Below are 22014 nucleotides of genomic sequence, written 5' to 3'. Positions count from 1 at the left end.
GACCACAGGCTCCTTCCCTGTGCAACAATAACTTATGATTCTAGTATGAGCTCCAGAGATGCTGTTAGAATGTTTCAGCTCAGTTAAAAATAGCTAATTAACTACCCTAATTTAATTGAATTAATTATGCTGTATGTCAGTACAGCAAAGATCCGTGTGAACAAACAACCAACAGAGCACCTCCTGAGCACCCAGGTATCGCTATCAGACGTTTACACAGTTCCCACTGAGAACCGCTCTTCCACAGACTTTATTTATGTTCTGCAGAGCTGCAGAGTGCCCTCCATTCGGTGCCATAGTTCGCTGCCACTTTATCAGTGACAGCATCTCTTCCTCATTGCTTCTCTTGAAAAGCTGGGAGCCATGACTTGACAGCAACGGGTTCCCTGTGATTTATTGGTTCCTGGTGCAGGCCAGTGGCTCCACTCTTCCCCCGACCTGTTTGCACAGGAGCAGCGAGGACGGGTCTATCATCGTGTGAACTCAATAGTTCAGGGACTCCGCGTGTTTCGCGTATATGTGCTAATTTCCTTTGTTGTCCTCGGCCCAAACATACATATACATGTACAGCGAAGTCTGCACATTGCTCCTTGAACACAAACACAAAACCTGCTCCGCTCTAATGTCCACTGCTGAATGTTAACTGACCAGAGCAGCTGCAAAATGTAAAACACTGTGAAGAGTTTCCACCGTTTATTCCTGCATACGTCATAAAAGTGTTTCCATCTTGAAAATGCATGAGAGTGTTGGGAAGTTGTGTGAATGTGTTCTCTGCACATCTTAAGTGACTCCCATGTCAAGGTCACAGTGTGTGTCCTCTCACATTCTGTTCCACAGTTCACCACAGGTAAGTCCTGTACATGTTTGTTTATGTACTGGTGTGAGTATTTGTACAATCTACCGGGAAAAATGTGTTATTAACATAACCAAAATGTGCTTAATTATATATTCAGTATTTCAGCCAAAGTCCATGTGTTATTACCAGAGGGTGAATAAACTGTACAGTATGTGAATAAACAAGGATTAGCTTAACATGTATTACAGCTAATGGCGTGAGAGGCAGGAACTGAAGGTCTCTGTCTGGTGGAGTCAGAACTTTTTAAAGAAACACCATCTATTGGTGAAGTTTAATTCTAGTTTGCAAGGAATTCTCCAAATTCATTCCCCAATACAGCCAATTGGGATGTGAAAATGCATTTATCATTTTATGGAAAATAAAGAAGATAGAATTTGCAGCTGCAGTTTAACTCTATAACGCTGTTTGTGACCTGCAGAGCAATTTTAATGTAGTTTCAATGTACATCTCAAACTTTAACATTTAAAGAAACATTTCCCAAGCTCTGCACAAAGCACTGCACCAAACTTCATGTGATTTCAACACTTAAAATAAATGTTGTGTGTTTATAAATGTATATAATAATAATTGTAGGTCTACTTCAATAACTTGTTATGTGCATCATGGTGCACAACATCAGGACTGTTTCTGTCTCTCAGTTAAAATGGACTGCAGTGATGGGTCAATGACTTATGGATTTGATTATCTTGTATAAGTAACATTAAATCTGCAGGTATTAAGCCACAGTTGACATCTGAGACATTCTACGACGCCAGCGTGTGGAATAAATCTCACCTTCAGCCGGGCTCAGTCCTCGTGCAGCTGAGATCATGGACAGGGTGGGGCTCCCGTGCACCGAGCGCAGGTAGTGCTCCATGTGGGGGCTGACGTACGGATGTGGTGGGCTGAACGGCGACTCGCCCGTCCCGACGTGGGGTGAGAGACGGATCAGGGAGATGTCTGAGATGACTGGACTGCCCGTCAGTCCTGGAGGTCTGTGGAGAGACGAGTCAAAGTCAGACATGTGTGGGTGAATGATACGAGGAAGGGGATGGAGGGAAAACTTGAAAAATCTGGGCGGGGGTTTGGAGACAGCCTGTCATGATTTGATTACATGTATTACTTGTATGGTTATTATTGTGAGTGATCTTCATTGATCTGGTGGTAGACAAGCCCTCACTTCTGTTATTTCATAAGTGTGCATATCTCAATTCACTTACACCATTCCCCAGTCGCACATCTAATACATAATTATCCTCCTTTTGTTCACCTTGTTCTAATAACCCCCAGAGCTACGCAAGTCCAGACGAAGGCTATACGAGAACGCATATCTGTTTGAGCACACGCAACTGCAGGGTCTCTCACTTCAGGTATTACATTATGTTTAATAAGAAGGTGCAACTTGATACACAAAACTTTAAGCGAGTGCCTGTGGCCGTCGTGAGCAAGGGGGATAAAAAAGTCTCTGGTCACTCCAGGCTATACAATAAATTTGTCATCTCTGGGAGGTAATTACCGGCTCGGCTGGCAAAAACACAGACAGGTGAGTGTTGTAATTCTCCACGGGCCCGAGGGCCTGAAGTCTGGATCAAAACGACTGCTCTTTGAAGGGGCACTATTTATGTCGACCGGGTGAGAACACCGGGTCGAAATTCAGCCGTCGCAAGCAGCAAGGAAGTAGGAGGAATTATGAAAAAGGCTGAATGACAGAGTGCGGTTATATTGCTGTTTTAACAGTAGCTCGTAAACTGTCAACTGAGACTGTTGCAGGGTTTCAAATTTACGTGGACTTTTAGTCGAAACTGTGCTCTGCCTGAACCATGGCTGTCATGTCAACTTGACACAAAGGGAAAACGGCATCAAACCCACAACAGTGTTACAAGTGAGGAATGATCCTGAAACTTGGTGGATGGTGGAAATACCAGTGAGCTGCTGATGAACACGGAGCATTTAGGTCATTGTCTCAAACGACGGGCTGGTAAGTTGTGTTTAAAACACTCTTTATCTTACTTATTCAAATCCTGTTCACCGGATATCCACCTATAAATAAAGTCAGTCATTTCTTTCGGAGGGAATGAAATGATTGGCCGGTGAACCTGTACGTCACCGAACGACCTGCCCGCCAAAACGGTGTTCACAAGAAGCCAGAGAGACAGACGCTGCTGAGGCGGAGACGAAACCTAGAAGTTAGCGAGCGGAGCGCGGGAAAAGTCGGCTTCTCCCAGTTGTCAGGCAGTGTGCATTCACGTGTTTTAGGGGGGTGTAGCTTTGATGAGAGGGGCCGATAGGGGGATTACCAAGACTAACTCTAATGATGCTGGATTACTGGGATATGGCGGCGAGTCATCAAAGCGGACTTAAGTTCACTTTGACATACAACACGTCTTTTATTCTCTGTGATCATATGTAAGTATTGTAGCCATTAATTGTCAGTCATTCCCTCCAAAGACAGAATGGAGGAGGCGGGGTTGAGGGGAATAAACCTTGAGAAAGGACCAGGCTAATGAGTCACTGTGCTCCTGCCTGTGGTGGAGGAGGAGGAGCACTGACTCACACGATGAGCCACGACCACAAATGGTTAAAATGATATTAAATATAAAATGGTGGTGGGCCATTTTCATCCTATATTTGTTCTTCCTTTACATTTTAAAACTGAGAGAGAAACCTCCTGCTGGCCCTGTTGAAATGTTGCACACTAGTTAGTTATCTTATCTATTAAGTTTCCTTTAATTCAATCTGTTTCAAAATGGGGAGAAAGTCCTCTGCAGAACAAATGACCACAGTGACTCTCGCACACAACAATGCGATGTAATTAAAATATGAGAATATCCGTCTTTATGAGTCCCTGAGAGTCGGCGCTGTTTAAGCTGCCGCTGCGAACAAATGAGTGTTTATATGTGTGGTTTTGATTCTTGGCAGCTTCAACTGCATGCTGGGTACTCAGCATGTGTGTGTGCGTGTGTGTGTGTGTGTGTGTGTGTGTTTATGTGTAAGATATGGAATCAACATTACACATTATAGATTGTCATCATTCAGGAGAAGCTTAATATCAGGGTAGGCGATCTATTTTTTTCAGTTATATCTCTTGAAATCCTCATTTCATTCTGACAGCAGTGAATAACTGAAAAACCTCTGACAACAAGAAGCAACAATAACTCATCTGTGGAGGCTGCAGGGCTGTAAAAACCTCAGTCAATTATTATTTTCCTCCCTGATGAAATGATTTGCCTCCCAGCTTGTCAAATATTTTGTCTACTTGGCCGGAGTCTTCTCACAGGCAGTATTCCAGGAGTTCATCTTTGGCAGAATGCAGTAAACCAGTTGCATTATTCCGGAGAACATACCTAGAATATCTCTGGGTTGTGAAAGAAAAAACCAGGGAGAGGTTAGATCCTGCAAGAAATAAAACCTGAGCCAACGTTGATGTTCAATGGAGACAACTGAAGAACAGACGGGGCTGAACAGTGAAGCCCTGGTGGCTGGTATTTCTGTTGGAGAGGTAATTATCTGTTTTTGTTTCTGGGGTAATTAAGTGCTCCTCTTCCGAAACACTCTCACCCGTGTATTCCTCCGGGATTAGAGGGAATCCTGAAGGAAAGGGCTCGGATTTATTTAGGTTCTATACTTTACTATGCTCATCATCATCCAAGGGTGATACTGTTTCAGGGATGTCAAATCATTTGACTCTGAAGATACTGAGTGTGACTGGTCCAGGTTGTTTGTGCTTGGCAGGACCTCTGCATCCCATCCTCCCCTCAGCTTCCTCTCTCTCTCAGTCTCTCTTTCACTGTCTGTAAGCGGACGCCAACCTGCGCCCGGCTCAGCCCTGCCCAGCTCCGCCTGAGCCAACCAACCGGGAGCGCCGTCCATCGCTCCATTTCCAGTAAGTGCCTGCAGACTGCTGGCCTTGTCTGAGGGCCAATTTTCTGCCGTCAGGCCCACTCTTCCCCTACAAACAACCATAAAGAGCCCTCTGTTCTGGGCAGGAGGGGAGAAGTGAGAAGAAACAGACGCTCCATACAAAAAAACACGCTTCCCTCGGTCCCCCTCTAAGCAGCATACAGGGAGCTTGGCAGTGCCTCCTTAGATTAGTGCTCGGGTGCTTCATTGAAGGACTACCTGGGTAAACTGGCACTGGGGCTGGCTCTCGTCCTTATCACACCGGGCGAATCAAAGCTGCACACTGGGATTCCCAGCATTTAGCTAAATCCTACTTAATCTAATAAATTTCATATTTATTTAAAATATTATAAGAAACACCTGCCGGGAATCTGTTTGGCATGTTTCATCACTACCTTCATCTAGGATTAACCCAGATTTAATGATGGGTGCCAGATTGGATTTACCTTTAATACAATAATGTGCAGTTCTAATATTTTGTATAGCCATTGAAGTTTTGTTTTTGAAAGGATGAGGCAATGAGAGACCCAGATGTGTGAGTCCATCTACTTTCCAGTTTCCTCACCCTGTCTGTTGCTTATTTCCCACATTTTCTTTTCCTGCAAACATCACTCAAACAGAGGAAATGCATTTTATTAAGGACTATTTTAAGCGGAGGATTGAGACACGTTAGGATTACGCGTAATAAGGCAGTGCTTTCTTTTGGAAATGAAATCTGAATGCGAACTTGCTTTGAAAAAGAAAATGAATGAATGTTCAGTATGAGTGCAACACGCCCCTGCTCCTTGCTCCACCTCCCAAAACAATCGTGCATATTTTAACTTTAAAACCTGAATCCATCAACAATAGTAATTTGTTTTTGGGGCCGGTAGCAAAACCAACGTGTCGACACACACACCGCTCGAGCTGCAGTATATCACTCAAACGACGAAAGGAGTAGACGAGGCCTCGATTGTTGAAATTTACTGCTGTTGCCTATCGGGCGGCAAATAATAGCCCTGTCTGACTGTTAGCGCTGTTGAGGTCTTGTTGATCCACCCTCCTTCTGACAAGATGTTACTTGAAGTCTGTGCGTTCCTGTCACATAGGTTGAACTGGGAATCTCTCGGAGCCCCGGGAGAGAACCCTGTCTCTTAATCTGCAACTTCAAGAAATCATACCTGAGCACTATGGGTGGCTGCCCTGCTGGAAACACACTAAGAAATGGCCGGGGGGGGGGGGGGGACAGTTTCAGGATGATGAGAAGAGGAGGCAGTAAGAAGGATAAGCAGCCGACGTGAGTCAGTGGATGACATGCTTTCAACAAGGTAATTGCTATTTGCCTCTGTGTTCCGCACTGTGTGATTACATGCTCTCTGTTGTTCCATTGTTAAAACTCTCCTGTGAGAAAAAGTGATCTGGACGTGGTGCAGCTTGTTGAGAATATGAGTAAGTGCATACCGCGGTGCGCGTACATTGGACGGCTCGCAGCGGCAGATTACACCTTTGATAAGTGGTGATTTAAAGGAAAAATGTAACGTTGAACATTTTCCAAGTCTCTTTTTTACAACATCATCCCCACAGCCATGATAAAAACGGTTTTGGGGGTCCTCCTCATCAGCTGACTCAAAGAGATAGTGGGGGGTGACTGTCCAGTCAGACACTCAAATCTTTTCGCAACATCAGAATTTGGAGGCTACGCCCGGAACGTTTACGCCATTTTCCAACACCAGCAATCCGACCAGCATGCACACTTTTCTGTAACTGACTGGCCAGATGTGCGGGGTGAAAAGGTGAAGAGGAGACGGTAACTCTCCGTATTGTTATCTCCGTTTGAACGATTACAACATCTCGGCCCACATGCCAGCAGGCTTTTACCTCACTGCGCTCACAACAGCTATAAATACTTTGGCCGTGAGACATCTGTGTGGGGTGAACTGGTTTGTTATGAGTACACCCCTCTGCCTTCAAAGATAAAATATGTTTGTATCAATGCAAATCGCTGGATCTGCTGAAAATGAGCCAGTTTCACTGCCGCACGATTCTGCCCAAGAAACCTGTTTTCGAGGGGCGGGGTGATAAAGCCACACTCCTACTTCCAGTTCCATTTGCGTCCGCCTGCCTCTCTGCCCTCCTAGCTGACCAAGAAGTTAGTATTTGCCTCGCTGGCATTTTCCCTATTGGCTCAGGGTGGGATGAATTATGATGTGACACACTCCCTTCTGTACTTCTGGGCAGCCGAGGCGATCAAGATAAATCACCACGCTGCCCCACAGGGGACACGCTAAGATCCTGCTGTAGTTGTTTTTGGGGCCCTGATCAGGATGCTGAGGATTTAGACACAACTTGATACTGTACTGCCTGTGAAGCACGGACTGTGTACAAGGGAGGGGCCGAGTAGAAACTATGTCAGACGATGGGATAATATACTTAAATGAGACGGGATTATACACTGTAATTATCCATTATTCAGCTCCACTGCTGTCACATGCCATTTAGTCTTTTTTGAGTGCAAATTATGTTGAGGCCGTGCAATAAAGCGTGAACATTTCAGGCTATTGACTTGAAACATCACAGTCCTGTTGATTAATAGCTCCCTTGTCTTTTCAGCAGCACATTCCTGGCTGTTCTTTTCGCTGGAGCGTCTCAAAATTCAAACATTAGCCGTGACGATGAGCCGGGGCCGGAGCCAACCAACAACAAAGTATGATAACAACACGTCTGTCAAAACCACTGGCAGCCAGTCGGCAGATCCCCCTCTCCACTACCCCAACCTCCCACCCTCCACCCGTCTCCCCACCCATGTTAACCAAACCAAAACAATGAGAGGAAAAAAAAAACAACATCAACCCAAATGGCTGATCTGTAAACTGTATTTAATCAACACATTCCGTGCTGTGGGGCTGCGGCCTTTGAACAGGCCTGACTGCCTGGTGAGTGGGACCACATCTGTTTGTGTACTGGGGCGGTGCGGGCCACAGCGCTGCCACACAAAAACCTTGGGCATATTTCAACTCTTCAGTGCTGCAATTTGCCCCCCGACTGCTTCCCAAAAGGCATAAATACAGGCTGTGGAATGAGCGGGGGATCTGTTATTCTCATCCGCTGCGTTTGTCGTTGAGGTTCTGGGAACGGAAGGCTGGATTTTGGATACTAATTACCCGGTCAAACACGTTGGCACGGTGGCTGGCGTTCCTGGCTTGTGGCTTCGCACAGAGGATGCCCGACCTCCACAGTGTGCAGCAGTGTGGAGGTGCTGTCTGTGTGTCTGAGTTCTCCTGTCATCTCACGAGAGGCTCTTCCTAATGCATTCCAGAGACTGTCCGGACAGGGCTCTTTCTCTCTGGTATGCTAAGTTCGTGAACAGCACGGAGACCACAGCCGGAAAAAAATGCTACTTTTAAAATCCTGGATCAAGCATTAGGGAAATGTGCTGAAAGATGCATATGCAGAACAAAATGCTTGATCTTCCGACGCTGCAACCTGGAAACTGCTCTCTGATCAGACCTGTGTGCGTCACAGCTTGTAAACAGAGGAAGGTTTGAGGGATGTACGGTGACTGAATATAACGCCGGGAAAAAACAACAACAAAACCTTTTGGTTTCAAACGTGATGAAACGACTTGTAAAGTTTCAAGCAAACTGGATCCTGAACCGTCCCAATATTATCTGACAGTTTCTGAAACCACTTTCCAACACGTTCCCCGACAACATGTGGTGAAAGTGAAGAAGCAGGCCAGGATTAGCACTTTTCTCTCAGGCTACTTTTCCAACACACACACACACACACACACACACTGAAGTTGTGTGGTAAATGATGACAAAGACACACACATTTGCTTCCTGATTGTCTTCCTGTGTCCAGGAAAAGAATAAAATGCTCGAAATTGTTTTCATTGACACAAACTAGGGCTGGGTGATATCAATATCAATACCATGATTATTTCAAACGTTTACCTTGATTACGACTAATGAACGATACCTTAGGAAGTATATGAGCAAACAATTTCTGCCAAATAAAAGTCCAACCTTTAGTTTTCTGTTTTTTCTATCAATTTGTTTCCTCACACTGTAAAAACAGGGAGCGCGGCGGGAAACAACGCCGCTGTGACGTGTGACCGCCAGCCCTCATTATATGAAACACTGATGATGGAGCGCTCGCCATTAGTTTGTGTGTGTGAACATGTGGAGTTAACACAGTGTTAGTAACACAAAGTGGAGCCCTGACGTGCAGTGACCAGCCACGACACACGGCTCCTCTCCTCTGCAGCAACGCACAGTAATTAGGTGAATTTGCTGCGGGTTGTGGAAAAGACAGCAAGATCAAGGTCTTGATGAATTAGTGGGAGCACTCTGTCAGAGTCTCATCACATTTATCAAAACAAACTGGGTGCACACACCCCCCCACTCCACTCCACCCCCCCCGCACCCCGTCCCTTGCTCTGCGGGTGATGAATAGCTCTGCCTACACTGTGTATCACCTGATCTTGCTGAATTTAAATGTAACAGCGCAGTTCTCACGGAACCTCTATTGATCTTACTCCTGCAGGGTTCCCTTCCTGGATTTGAATATTCCAGATAAGCACAGGAAGGCCTGGTAATGTTAAGAAGGCCAGACTTTTATGGTAATGCCACAGAAAATAAATGAGTGTTTCTTTTTAGGTCACGTCGTAAAAAAGAAGCTGCAGGACCAAGCACCACCAGCCTATTTATGCAAACCAGGATAAGTTATGACTTTTAATGTCCTTTTTTTTACAAATGAAAAATGTATAAATGTGACATAAAAGACTTTTTATAACTTCAATAGCCAGTAATAATGTTTTTTTGTTTTTTTTTACTATAAAATTGCTAACAGTGTCTGTATCTTCTAACATCTTTCATTACATTTCCTCTCAGCAGAGCTGTTGGCAGAGTTCCTCGGGTTCTGGAGATGCCGGCAGCAGAGAGCTCTCCAAGTCCCAGAGCATTAAATGTAAGAGGAGGATCTGGAGGAGGAAATGTTAACGGCCTGTTGTCCTGGTGCTAACGTGGCTCGTCTCCCTTCATCTGTCTCCTTCTCGCTCTGTGTAACTTATCTGGCTTTGAAGCATTTGAACTGGGTTTTCTCTGCTGAGACTGGGAGACATACAAATATTGAAATAAATGGTGTTGCTTAATTTTAAGTGTAAATTTTAACAAAAATTATTGTGCTGTTTTCAATTGAGTAATTGACAAGATGATCATTAGTTTTTAAAATCTTTGGAGTTATTTTACCCTGTTGTAAGAGAGAAATGTAGAGGGACGATTTTGTTTTTGTCTTTTTGAGTTTAAAATGATAAACTCTATAAAGCTTTTCAGTTTTATTTGTTGGACCAATAATCTCATTGCATTTATTAATATTCAAACACAGTATATTAATATTCTCTATCACCTTTCATCAGCTCTGTAATGGAGCTCCATCTATTTTGTGTGTGTTTGCTATCTTTACAACCTTTGGGGTCACCAGTAGAATATCAAATAAAGTTCTGTGGATCAGAATATTCAAATGGAAACTTACCCATGCATAGCATGAAGTGGGTGTGGCTCATAATGGTACCGCCCCTCGTGGTGCCTCATGTCGATCGGGATTGGTGCATGGAACGAGGGGAAGAGGTGGTGGGCACCTGTGGGCGAAAAGGAGAGAGAAATTAAACACAGAGACTCAAACAAAGGCAGTGGATGTTTGTGGCGGCACATTTCTTCAAGCTGAGGAGAGGATGGAAATAATTCAGAACCACACGGACAAATGTTAAAAGTCAGAAATACACTTCCTGGCTCCGCCTGCGACGCAGTGTGAGACGCAACTGTACCGTTTTAGAGTTCCTCTAATGCATCGGTAATGGAAACCTTCCACACTGTCTGAGGCCCGAGAATGTTCATTAATGGCCGGCTCTATCCAATGAGACCAAAGCAGGTTTTACACAACAATGAATGTGTTTTTATGTGTCAGACAAAGAATGCACAACTCCACCATTTCCTGTCATAAATGGTCTGAGAGGCTTGAGGGAAGTCTCATTAGAACAACACAGCCGATCCTCATTAATTGCTGTCATTACAACAACTGAGCAGGATCGGGGGAGGAGAGGGGGAGTAATCAGAGACAAAGGGCCTCTGAAGTTTCACATGTTTCATGCAGGAAACCAAAAACAGCAACCCTGAATGACTCTGAGTGTGTGTGTGTGTGTGTGTGTGTGTGTGTGTGTGTGTGTGTGTGTGTGTGTGTGTGTGTGTGTGGAGAGAGAGAGTCTGTATTGTGAAGAGACATAAACGGAGCATATAGAGCAATTCAGCTGCGTTGATCCCTGGTCGCTATTAGGATTCTTTGGCTGTACATTGTCCTGGAGACCTGGGATGACCCCGGAGCCGCCTGGGAGCCCGGACCACTGAGGTTAAAGGTCACTGTCTCTATCCCAGACAGAAGACCAGGTGAAAATGCGGCTACTGGTGGATCTTCTCACATCAGTGTAATTCCAGTGTGGCACGAGAACATGTTGAGGTTGGTTAAGTTACAAGGACTCAACAGATTCTGCAGAACATTCACGTCAAGCAAGAGGGTTCATGTTAAATGTTAAATGTTAAATGCTTTGTATTTATATATTTTCCAGTTGTATCAACCACTCAAAGCACTTAGCAGGCCCTTCTGGTTGATGGTCAACCCGCTCCACCTCCTGAGCCGGCAATATAATATATAATAAGTGACATAAGAACAGTTCAACAAGATGTAGGTGGTGAGTAGACAAGATCAACATCTCTCTTAAATACAATACAGCCTATATATAAAAACTTCATTTAAATTAAGGCTGAAATATCTTTTCAATCTGCTTGCCGACATTTCTGCAAAGTGTTCAGGTGACATTTGCACCACTTACAGTCCATTGTAATCACAGCAATTAAAATATCGCCTTGCGTGGAGACTTCTCAAACACCTTCCTGTCGGAGACGGGCCTCGGGGCTCCTCGCTTGCTCAAACCAGCGCTGTGAAAACAAGGCGTAACAGGACTCGGGGCCTGGAGGCTACGACCGAACGCTGCATGTTGTTTTGGGTGATGCCGGTAACAAAGACAGACATTACTGCTACTTAACCCTGATTGAGGCTTTTGTTGTTGTGATTGAGGCAATCATCACGAGGCCGTGGCATCTTGTTCTTGGTTAATTCTGATGGGATTACACATGACTGGGAGAGGAGAGTTCCCCTGAAGGCAGCTCTGAACCGTGAACCATTTGACTGCTGTGCCGTTTGTTTAAGATGAAGCATTAAGCCACTGGTTTCTTTCCCTTTGACAAATCGGTCTGGATGCGCCTGAAACGACTGATGCACGGCCATCGTGGCCTTCGCTGAAATACCACAGATACAGTAAGAAAGTTCAGAGGAAGACTTTTGCACAATTGGTTAATTCCTGTTATTGTGAAGTAAAACCTCGCTGAGACATTTCTGCCAATAACTGCATATTTCACAGAGTAATCAAATAACTAGCACCAGCATAGAGAGCTGAGGGAGAGGTTGGAATTGAGAATGGACACCAACAAAAAAGCCACAAGGTTCTGTCAACTGAAAGAAACATTTATCCCTCTTTCTTCTATTTCTTTTCACAAATATTGAATTGATGAACAGACACACACACACACACACACACACACACACACACACACACACACACACACACACACACACACACACACACAGACACACAGAAAAAAAGAAAACTCTCTCTCGCTGTTAAATCAAAGTGAGTTGTAGAAACCCGTCTGGTGCCCCACACTCCTTATCTCCACTTGTCTTGGAGCTCAGAAGGCCAAGGGCTTTGTGTTTCTATCAAGATCTATGCTGCTGGATCCCCGCCAGTGACCCTCCATCGCTTTTGTCTGCGAGACAGGCAGCCAATTCCGAGTCAACTTGTGTGTTACAAAGCCAAGAGAGGCACCCAGTGAATGAGTGAGAGAGAGAGGGAGTGAGAGCTGGGAAAAGCAGTTTGAGCTTTGTTTCACAAGTGGAGCCAGAAGTTTGGGCTTTTTTCTCTAAGAGGTGCCCTCTGCTTGTGCTGCCTGGCACATGTCCAGTGGAGAGCCTGGGACAACGAGGCCAGACTGTGACAAAGACAGGTTGTGCTCAAAGTCAGGATGCACTGGAGAGCTGTTGAGTAATCTGCCAAACAACATCCTATTCTTTTTTTTCTTTCGTTTATTTTGTGCTTTATGTGCTCATTACTTTGCGTTGTACTTCTGATGTGTTATATGTATTTGATTTCCTTTCGATAAAGTCGTACACTTACGTTTTCCACTGGCGGCTCCCTCTATTAATTTATATCTCCTCCTGAGAGACACCTGACGAAATGTAAAAAGCCTTCATAAACATTTTGGTAAAATTTCCATTGCACAATAAAGTTCAATAAAAGTTTAGACACACTAAAAGTCCCCAGGAGCCTGATTCCCCGGCTGCGGCTGCTGGATGTGGGGATGATAAGGGCAGCACAGGCCCTTCCATCACCCAGACAGCTGCATTGTTTAATCGGCTGCGGGGACAAATACCGACAGGTACGTGGCTGGAACGTTTCACACGCCTCCATTTCTTGATTTACAGTCCGCATGTCCCCTCTGGGTCTGCTGGCACGCAGGGTTACTCCACCGGGGGCCTCGTATATAGAAAACAGCACGGAGGACTTCAAGCTGACAAAAGAAAAACTTTTTTTTTTACGAGACACGGTGACACTGCAGGCGGAGGATGGAGTGGTCACGTGATAACTTTCCAAGAGTTGTAAAACCCTGTCTGGGGCTGGTAGCTGTTCAGATGTGTACAGTGTATTTTGCCTGCAGTGTATACAACATGTTAAAGCTGGATGACGAGACGCAGATTTAGTTATTATCTGATAATGATCCTTCTGGTAATGATGTCGACTGCTGAAGGTTCACTGACTCTTTCTCTTTTTACACAAACTGTGTTCTTATTTGGAGAAAAAAACATGGCAAGGGCTCAAAATTCATTGAAGTGCACCGTGCCCACTGCACTGAGGTGATTCTGTGAGGTAATCTTATATTATGAATCAATTCAGCCCACAGGAACCAGTCACTGGTTTTCAGGGCCCCATATCTGCTCTGATGTCTCATAACGTGTTTGTTTTAAGACTGAACATATCTCTGCCCCCTAGCCCCCATGAGGAGGCTCCAGACGAGCCAAACATCCTGCCAAGAACAGCAGCTCCAGCCCCATATCGTCTCCTCCTTCATCGTTTGCATCTTAAACCCCGGGTTTGATCTCTCGCTAAAGACAATGCCAGGTGTTCGATGTTAACAAAGGTCCCTTCGAGTCTCGTGACTCGGGGAAAGAAGAAGGGAAAGCACTCTCTCATTACGTCCAAATGAAGCCCCGGGTCAGGACCACGCTGGAGTGGAGAGTGAAGTGGGCTCATGTCTTTGAGGAAGTACTCAACGATAATAATAATGCCCTGAGAGGCCCGGCCGGCAATGATTTCCAGGAAAAAAAAGCCTTTGTCGTGCTTTGAGAGAAAAGGGCAGTGAGAGAGAGAGAGGGAGAGAGAGAGGGAGAGAGAGAGAGAGAGAGAGAGAGAGAGAGAGAGAGAGAGAGAGAGAGAGAGAGAGAGAGAGAGAGAGAGAGAGAGAGAGAGAGAGAGAGAGAGAGGAAAGCACAGAAAGAAAGAGAGAAGTGAAGAGCAGAGGAGAGGTGGGGGGTGTTCAATTCAGACAGGAAATTCCAGCAGAAAAAGTTGGCCTGGGTCCTAACTACACAGCACCGTGCCAACGGCTACACACAAATGCTCATGAGCATGCATACGCTCTCACACGTTTACTATTACACACACACACACACACACACACACACACACACACACACACACACACACACACACACACACACACACACACACACACACACACACACACACACAAACACTGATTTGTTCTGCAGTCCTCTCTCAGTAAGCAAGTGACTGAGACAAACACAAACATGTTTCTTTGCGAGGGAACACAAATTTCTTTCTCAAACACAAAACAGTGAATTGCTCTAAACACGCTTGTCACACTGCAGCAAGTGTCTTGCTCAAGGTTAATAAAAAAGTGTATGTTTAGCCTAATCCGGGAATCCTGCAGTACACACACAACATGAAATCTGCAGGTTTAGTTTGCAAGACGTCGCTTCCTTTAGGGTGAGTACATGGGCGAGTGATGGCGACAGAGGGATTAGAGGCTTACAGGAGAGCACGAAAACCACTGGCATCCATGAAAGGAAGTCTTAACAGAGTGGCTCTTTGCTTTTAACAGCCCGCAGGGAGGGTAAAATGATACCTTTTTTATTGATAGGGGGATTTTGGGCAGAAGGTAAGTGGATTAGGCCAATGGTCTCCGTAATGTCAGGAGCTTGTTTGAGCGGAAATTCATTAGTCCCTGCGAACTCGTACAAAGTCTGCATATGTTATGATGTACACATGAAACACTCAGTCCCTGGGAAGACTAACACGGTTGTTTTCCACAGGTTTTCAGTCAGCACCCTAAAAGAGGGTATTGTACTTGAGGCCTGTAACGTATTAACAGTGTCGTGTGTTAGGTGTAGTGCTGGGACGCTTATGTTTCTAATATAACATAAGTAGCTGTAGCTCCGACGGGGCACTGCACCTCACTGCTTCCATCAAAATTGAGATTTTCACATTTCAACAACATTAGTGACTGTGTGAGTTCTAGATACAGAGTTTATTCTTTCTTTTGTCAAAGTAAGATTCTTAAAAATGAATCAACACTGGTATGAAAGCAGTGCTAATCCCACAAGCTTGTTAGCATAGAGCTGCCAACACGTCCAACACACTCAGCTTTCGTTAACTTGCAATTAACTGTGTCTTTAGTTCACTACTTCCACCACTTCTCTCTACAGCTTGCTGCTGACGCTTGGTGATGTGCAGGTAGTGTGCAGTGGGCGTTCTAACCCTTTTATATATTATTTCCAGTTGAAAGCAGAGATTTCTGCTGCTGGAAATCCGGTTGACGAGAGCGGAGGAACTGAACCAATCTGAACACTGACATTTTAGGGGAATTCATCCAAAACGATGAGCTCACAGAGACTAAAATGTCTCATGAGTGGAGCTGTAGTCTTTGTTGGAAAGTGACACCTTTCACATTACTCATTTGAATTTAACTGTTAATAATATCGTATATATTGATGAGAGCAAATTTATACATTTGCAAATGCCATGACTTTTTAGCAGTGAGGTAAGTATCAATGTGTTTTTAATCAGCAAGGTCGAGATTGAAATCAAGACCGTTGCTATCAGGGCCTCGGGGCCTATATTTATATGTGGTTGACACGCCGCCCTCATCCCTCCTCCTCCACTCCCTCAGATGTGTTGTGTCATCTCGCAGGGCTGTTGTGCGGCGGCACGGGCCTCTGCAGCCTCCGCTCCTGTCCCGGCCTGTTTACAGAACCTGCTCAGACCCAGCTGGCTGCTCTCCTCTGCGATTAGTCACTGTCAAACGTGCACGCCTGCCTCAGACAATCACTCCTTAGTCTCGGCATCAACCCCAGCGAACCCACCGCCAGTATGATCCATCACCTGGCCTACAAGGTGCTGCGTTGCCTCTCCTAATTGTTCTAAAGACTGAGTGCTCCTCAGACCTTATCTCACCTGGGCTGCCTTCAGCCCGTGATACTAAAATCCATTCAGTAACAAAGGGAATAAGAAATGCTCGGCGAGACCGAAACTTACACCCGACTAAAAAAACACAAAAAATCTAAGTCATAAGGTTTTAACCTGGCTGCGTTGAGGCAATCACACGGTGTCCAGCAGCGGGGGAGCGGGATCGCTGCCTAATGACAGCCATGCATCACCCGGCCCGGGTGTTTAGCGGGTGTATGGGTGTTGCCCGTGTGATGTTAGCAAACAGGTAGCCAGCCTCTTCCTCTGGCAGCCAGTGGGCCTCTCGGTGAAGACTGATGAGGTGTCAGGATAATCAGCTTCCCGTGCACACTTCTGATTTATTGTCTGGCCACTTTGGAACGCAGGTGTAAGCTTGATCGAGCAATCAGCGCATCGGGTTTGTTACCGCTGCAGCTTTGGTAAGAATAAACTGACGGTACATTCCAGAGGATGCAGCAAGAAATGAGTTCAAGCCTTGGTTTTAAATTTAGGTCAAAGACTGAGAGGGGGTTGTTGCTATTCTGTGTTTTCTGTAATTACATAAAAACACATAAAAAAGCAATTTTATACATAAATCCATTCTTGTGGTCTTTCAACACAACAATGAAGTGGAGTCACGTCAGACGGCGGGAACTCAGAGCTTTAACCTCTTGGACACAGCTGTTGGACGAGCCGCACAAAGAGCATCCTCAGCGTCCGTCCTCAGCGCAAGCTCAGCACTCAGCGTCTCTGGCTCGTAAACACGGCTCATTCTTTAAAGGAAAGGAGGGAAAGGCAGAGAGGAAATACCCAAAACAGCTCACAGTGCGTGGGAGAAGGAGGCAGCGCACATCAATCTAAAGCTGTCTCAGCTGGGGGTCACCCTGAGGTGAGGCGCCCCCCCCCCCCTGGGGAGACCGCTCTCCAGACCCCGGCAGGAAAGCTGGGGAGTATCTCCTGGACGGACCTCGCCTGGTCTCCGTCAAACAGCCGCACTGAGTCTGTGAGATGTGTCTCTGGTCCCACATAGCCAAGTACATTCATCCCTTTTGACCAGGGAAGACACAAAAAATGCTATTTAAGACGCAGATTCATGTAAATTCTTCTTTGAGGGACCTTAAAAATAATGTTTACATCCACCAGCATGGAGGTTTTTATCAAATAAACGAACGACGTCCATTAGCTTCAGGGTGACATTAATAGCCGTGAGGTTTACAGCAGCTCTAAAACCATGTGGCCCATTGCAATCGTAACTGTGGGTCACAGCTAACGTTCTTCTGCTTTCTCTTTCTCATCCGTCTAAATCTCAGGATTTTAAACAATCTATAAACTGTCTAAAAAAAACATTTAGTCCACTCTACTTGTACCTTCTCTCCAAACTGCCTCCGCCGTTTGTGTAAACCAGCTACAACAAGGCTTACTTACACTTGTTTATTCTCAGCACCCGGGGTTGAATCAAAGGTCGACTTGAAACCTCTCCCGTGTCGTGTTATTGAAGCTGTGTTTAAGCGTTGATCATTTTAAAGAAGGGACCGATTTGAAAGGAAACCAAGAGCGGCTCAGCGTAGAGTGTTAGCGGCGTTCATAACACAGGGCAGAGCGTCTTAAGTGCTGTCAGCTGCGCTCTCAGGTCATCTATCCCGATGAGATAAAACGTTAAACTACACTGTTTATACATTGCACACACACACACACACACACTCACACAGCAGGGTCTTATAAACCCCCTTCTCTCCTGGCCTCCTTCTTCAGGGCAGCGTTCAGCATGGAAACCATCTCACTCTGGGAATTTGTTTTAGAGCTCTAACAAGAAACAGCTGTGAAGCAGGTCAGAGAGCTTCCAACCAACTGGACCGACTCTCAGGTAATTCTTTTCCTCCCACCGTCCAATAACGCGGCCCCAGCTCCTTCTCTCTTTGGAAGCTCACTGCCCAGTCTGCCCAGTCTGCCCAGTCTGCCCCTCAGACTTCCCAACCTGTTTCAGTCACCTGGCTCGAACCTCCACCTGCATTGACCGCTGTTTTCTCGCCCCCTCCCCCCAGCGTGTAAACTCGCCTTCGCAGTCGGTCGTAAAGTCGGTCACCGGAGTTTTTGTCTCTGCCGGCTCGTAAGCTTCTCTTTCACCTCATCGTCACCTCTGCATGCTTGCGTGTCCACATTTGGGCGTCGTCCCATTTTGCTCTGACCATTAATCCCTTTCCCTTCTGCATTTCTTCACTGAGAAGAACTGCTGCTTTTCCTAAATTATTAGACAGGAATAACAGCTCTTAGTTAGTGAGCGATAGGTTGATACAAACCATAAACTCCTGTCTCATCCTGCAAACCCCACTGCTCATCTGTGGACGTCTTTTATCCAACAAATCAAAGGGAATAATGCAACACAGCTGATAAGGTTAAAATAGGGTTTGGACTCTCATGGCTTGAAAACCATGGAGGATGCGGCACAAGTTCACATCAAAATATCCAATAATCTCACTGTAACTAATGAGACAAGGGTAAGTTCAGCAGCATGATCAGAATAACAATCATACGCAGTGTATCTGAGATTTGTCATCATGATTACAACAAAGGCTAAAAAACAAAATCGAATTATTTTGTTTTCGAGTTTTCCTTCTTCAAAACTGTAGCCCTCTTTTTAAAGTGTATCTCCAACACATTGTCAGAGTTTCCGATATGTCACAGTGCATCGGCCTGTTTTGAAACCTTGTAAAAACTTGTGCACACACATTGGGAAAAAAAGTTATTTTGAAACTTGCACTTGCACTCCCAGTGCAGTCCGTGGTCTCAGAGTTGCGTTCACAATGTGCACTTACTTTACAGAGATTGTGAAATTGTAAGTGTGTGGACAAATGTGTGCTTTTTGGCAGCGTTATCCCACAGCCCTTATCTGAAACTCATGTTCTGAAAAGCAGTCGGGATCCTGAAGGGATGTATCCCATAGATATTTTCCTTTTTGACTTTCTTTCTGGAGTTAGAGAGCCAGTGTTTGAGTTCCTGAGGGTGGAGGTTTGCTGAAGGACAGCGTCACACAGAAGAACAGACAGTATTGTTCAGTTATTGATTCATTCAAACTGCGTTAGTTCTTCTTCCTGTCTCTTGTGATTCAGATTGAAAAACAATAAACAGGACTCCCTGGCTTCAGGCTAGAACGTGAGGAGGAGTAAATCGAGTCCGTTGATGCAGAGATAAGCCAAGCAGGAAAGGAAGGAGGAAGAGGAAGAGGGCACGGAGTCAACAATGACATGAATTATTGCAGCTACAACCTCTCGGATCTGCCAGGTCACATAAACATGTGCTTTTAATGCTGCTCTGCCAATGGGGGCCAAGATCCCCCTGCTACCCTGAGGCGACTTCTTATTAGATCCTCACATTTAAAGAAAGCCAACATTTCTTTATGCACATCATCTCCTTTACAATGCATTGAGACTTTTTTTCCAGGTCCTAACACTTGCGTTTTTGCAGTCGTCAGTATGGAAGTAGAATAAACTAGAGGCTCCACAGATGTCACTCTCATCAGCTCAAATGAAGGAGCATGTTTGCGACATGGAAAGCAAAAAAAGGGTCGGTCTTCATTACATTACATGCAGGCAAATGGAAAGGCCGTCGAGCAGAGCGCTGGAGAGCTCACGTTAAAGAGGAAATGGCAAACACAGAAAACCCTCAGCTCTGCTTTTGTACAAATTAAAGAAAGTGTGTTTTTTTACTTGAAATTCTCCGCATCCTCGATTGTGTGCCTGGATGTGAACATACACAGACACGCGCGACAAAGTGACAGCGCAGCAGCTGAAGCCCGTGAAGGCTCCAGAGATGAGAGCGAGTGGCCAGGACATTACTCAGCAACAACACACAACAGCCCTCAAGATAAGGGATCGTTTGTCACAGGAGCTGCGGTGACAAACACGACGCTTTGTGTGATAAAATTAGCCGACACGCTCTTTCCCTTGTGTGACACTGGGAGAGCTGAGTCACCTCGGGGCGAGCCTGTGGGGGAATCTCTGCTCTCTGACAAACATATTTATGGATATGGTCAGGAAGGGCTCTCAATCATAGGAAGTATTCTCTGCAGTTTTGAGATTCTTGACATTTTTCTCCTTACACAAGAGTTTGGATTCAGGCGGATTAATGATTAAGTTTATTTTACAGAAATAAAAATAAACAAACATTTAGTACACATCTCTTGTATGCAGAGAAGTCCAGAAGGCCTCCAGATTTAAACTTAAACTTTAAACCTTTCACAGAGCATTCAGTAACTCTAGATCTTATTATTAAAATACCTCATCACCGTGTGTATCTGATGTTTTAAAGCAGGCGACAGCATCCTGCAGCCTGTAATTGCTAATGGGATTGACGTGTTTGGAGAAACAACCCTGGGAGTCAATTGAGACTGCGTCGCTAAGATTTGTTCACACAATCCTTAAAGCAATTTCAACAGCATAGCAAACACGGTCAGTGTGTGGAGGAGGGGCCTTCTGGTCTCCATGTTTCACCTCCCTTAAACACCCCCCCCCGCATGAGAAGAGGTCATATTGGTTTAAGGCAGGACAAACACGGCTCTAAGGCAACGTCCATTAACACGTAACTAGGAGTATTGTCTTTCTTGAGCCACTTCAACTAACTTCTACTGCATTGCTGAAATAAACGTACTCATGTCCTATGATTGTCTTAATATTAAGCCCGATGACTTCCTGTGGTACTGACGTTTTGTCCGTTTTGTTGCTTTTGACCTCTTTCAGAAGGACGTGCACAAATACGGACAAAATAAACGCAGCGATCGACCCAAAATCTTTTGGCAAATGAATGAACGTGATTTGCAGTTTGCTGCTTCGCTGCTTCGCTGCTTCGCTGCTTCGCTGCTTTTAGATGATATTTTGCTGTGAATATTCCTATACTTGGTGTAATAGTGTCATTACAGTTGTCTTGATTGGTCTTGACACTGAATACTGTTTCGGAGGCCTGGACTAAGACACCCTAGTTTAGGAAAGAGTTCCATGTGCTACCTCAGTCGTAGTTAGCGGCAACACAGTGAAACAATTACATTGTGGACTCTTGCCAAACACTCGGCTCCAGACCAAATCCAGGGTAAAGTCTTATACGCTTATCTAGAATCCATCCAAAAAGGAAGGAAAAAAGAGACCGTTGGTTGGTTCTCTGTACAGTCTGATTCCAAAACTGATTTCAATTCATTAAAGCTGGAAGAAAGAGATTGATGTGCCTGCCTCTCAGAGAATCCCTACAGGGGGCTTTAGCTCAGTGTTAAAGAACAAGCAAACAAATGATTAAAGATTGACTTATTTGATTCTTTCACTGTTTAGTTCAGGTTTCCCTTCAGTAGACGCAAACAAACACAAACCATCTGGCTCTTTAGGTTTGGAGATGGTCCCTCTAACGTTGGGGCATTGTTGCTTTTGTTTTTCCAAGGCCTTGATTAAAAAGCATTTCCCCCTCTACCCTTCTTCAAAGCCGCCATCTAAGAGCACATTGAAGTTTTAACTATTCCTGCCTGGCTCTGAATAATGATCCACATGTGGCCCAGTGGTGATCTCCATCAACCAGCTCTTGTTGGGAAAGGGTGCCACATGCTGCCACTGTATTATTCTTCGTCTCCTCTTTAAATGCACCACATAAAGTGCTCGTGTGGAGCGCCATGTGAAGTTCCACTGAATGC

The 22014-nt window shown here is 45.2% G+C and overlaps 1 protein-coding gene across 1 annotated transcript in view; it reads right to left on the bottom strand.

The window, feature by feature from the left end:
• gli2a (GLI family zinc finger 2a) overlaps positions 1-22014 on the bottom strand; it is a 71163-nt gene that overhangs the window by 21897 nt on the left and 27252 nt on the right. Inside the window, exons 3-4 of the mRNA XM_035175220.2 lie at positions 10250-10355; positions 1631-1830 (exon numbers count right to left, since the gene is read on the bottom strand). Of these exons, the coding sequence (XP_035031111.1) occupies positions 1631-1830; positions 10250-10355 (306 nt within the window). The remainder of the gene's footprint in view (positions 1-1630; positions 1831-10249; positions 10356-22014) is intronic.

The sequence above is a fragment of the Hippoglossus stenolepis genome, chromosome 13 (assembly GCF_022539355.2).
Source record: "Hippoglossus stenolepis isolate QCI-W04-F060 chromosome 13, HSTE1.2, whole genome shotgun sequence".
NCBI lineage: Eukaryota > Metazoa > Chordata > Actinopteri > Pleuronectiformes > Pleuronectidae > Hippoglossus > Hippoglossus stenolepis.
The sequence above is the reverse complement of the archived record's forward strand: the minus strand, read 5'-3'. Positions and strand labels throughout refer to the sequence as shown.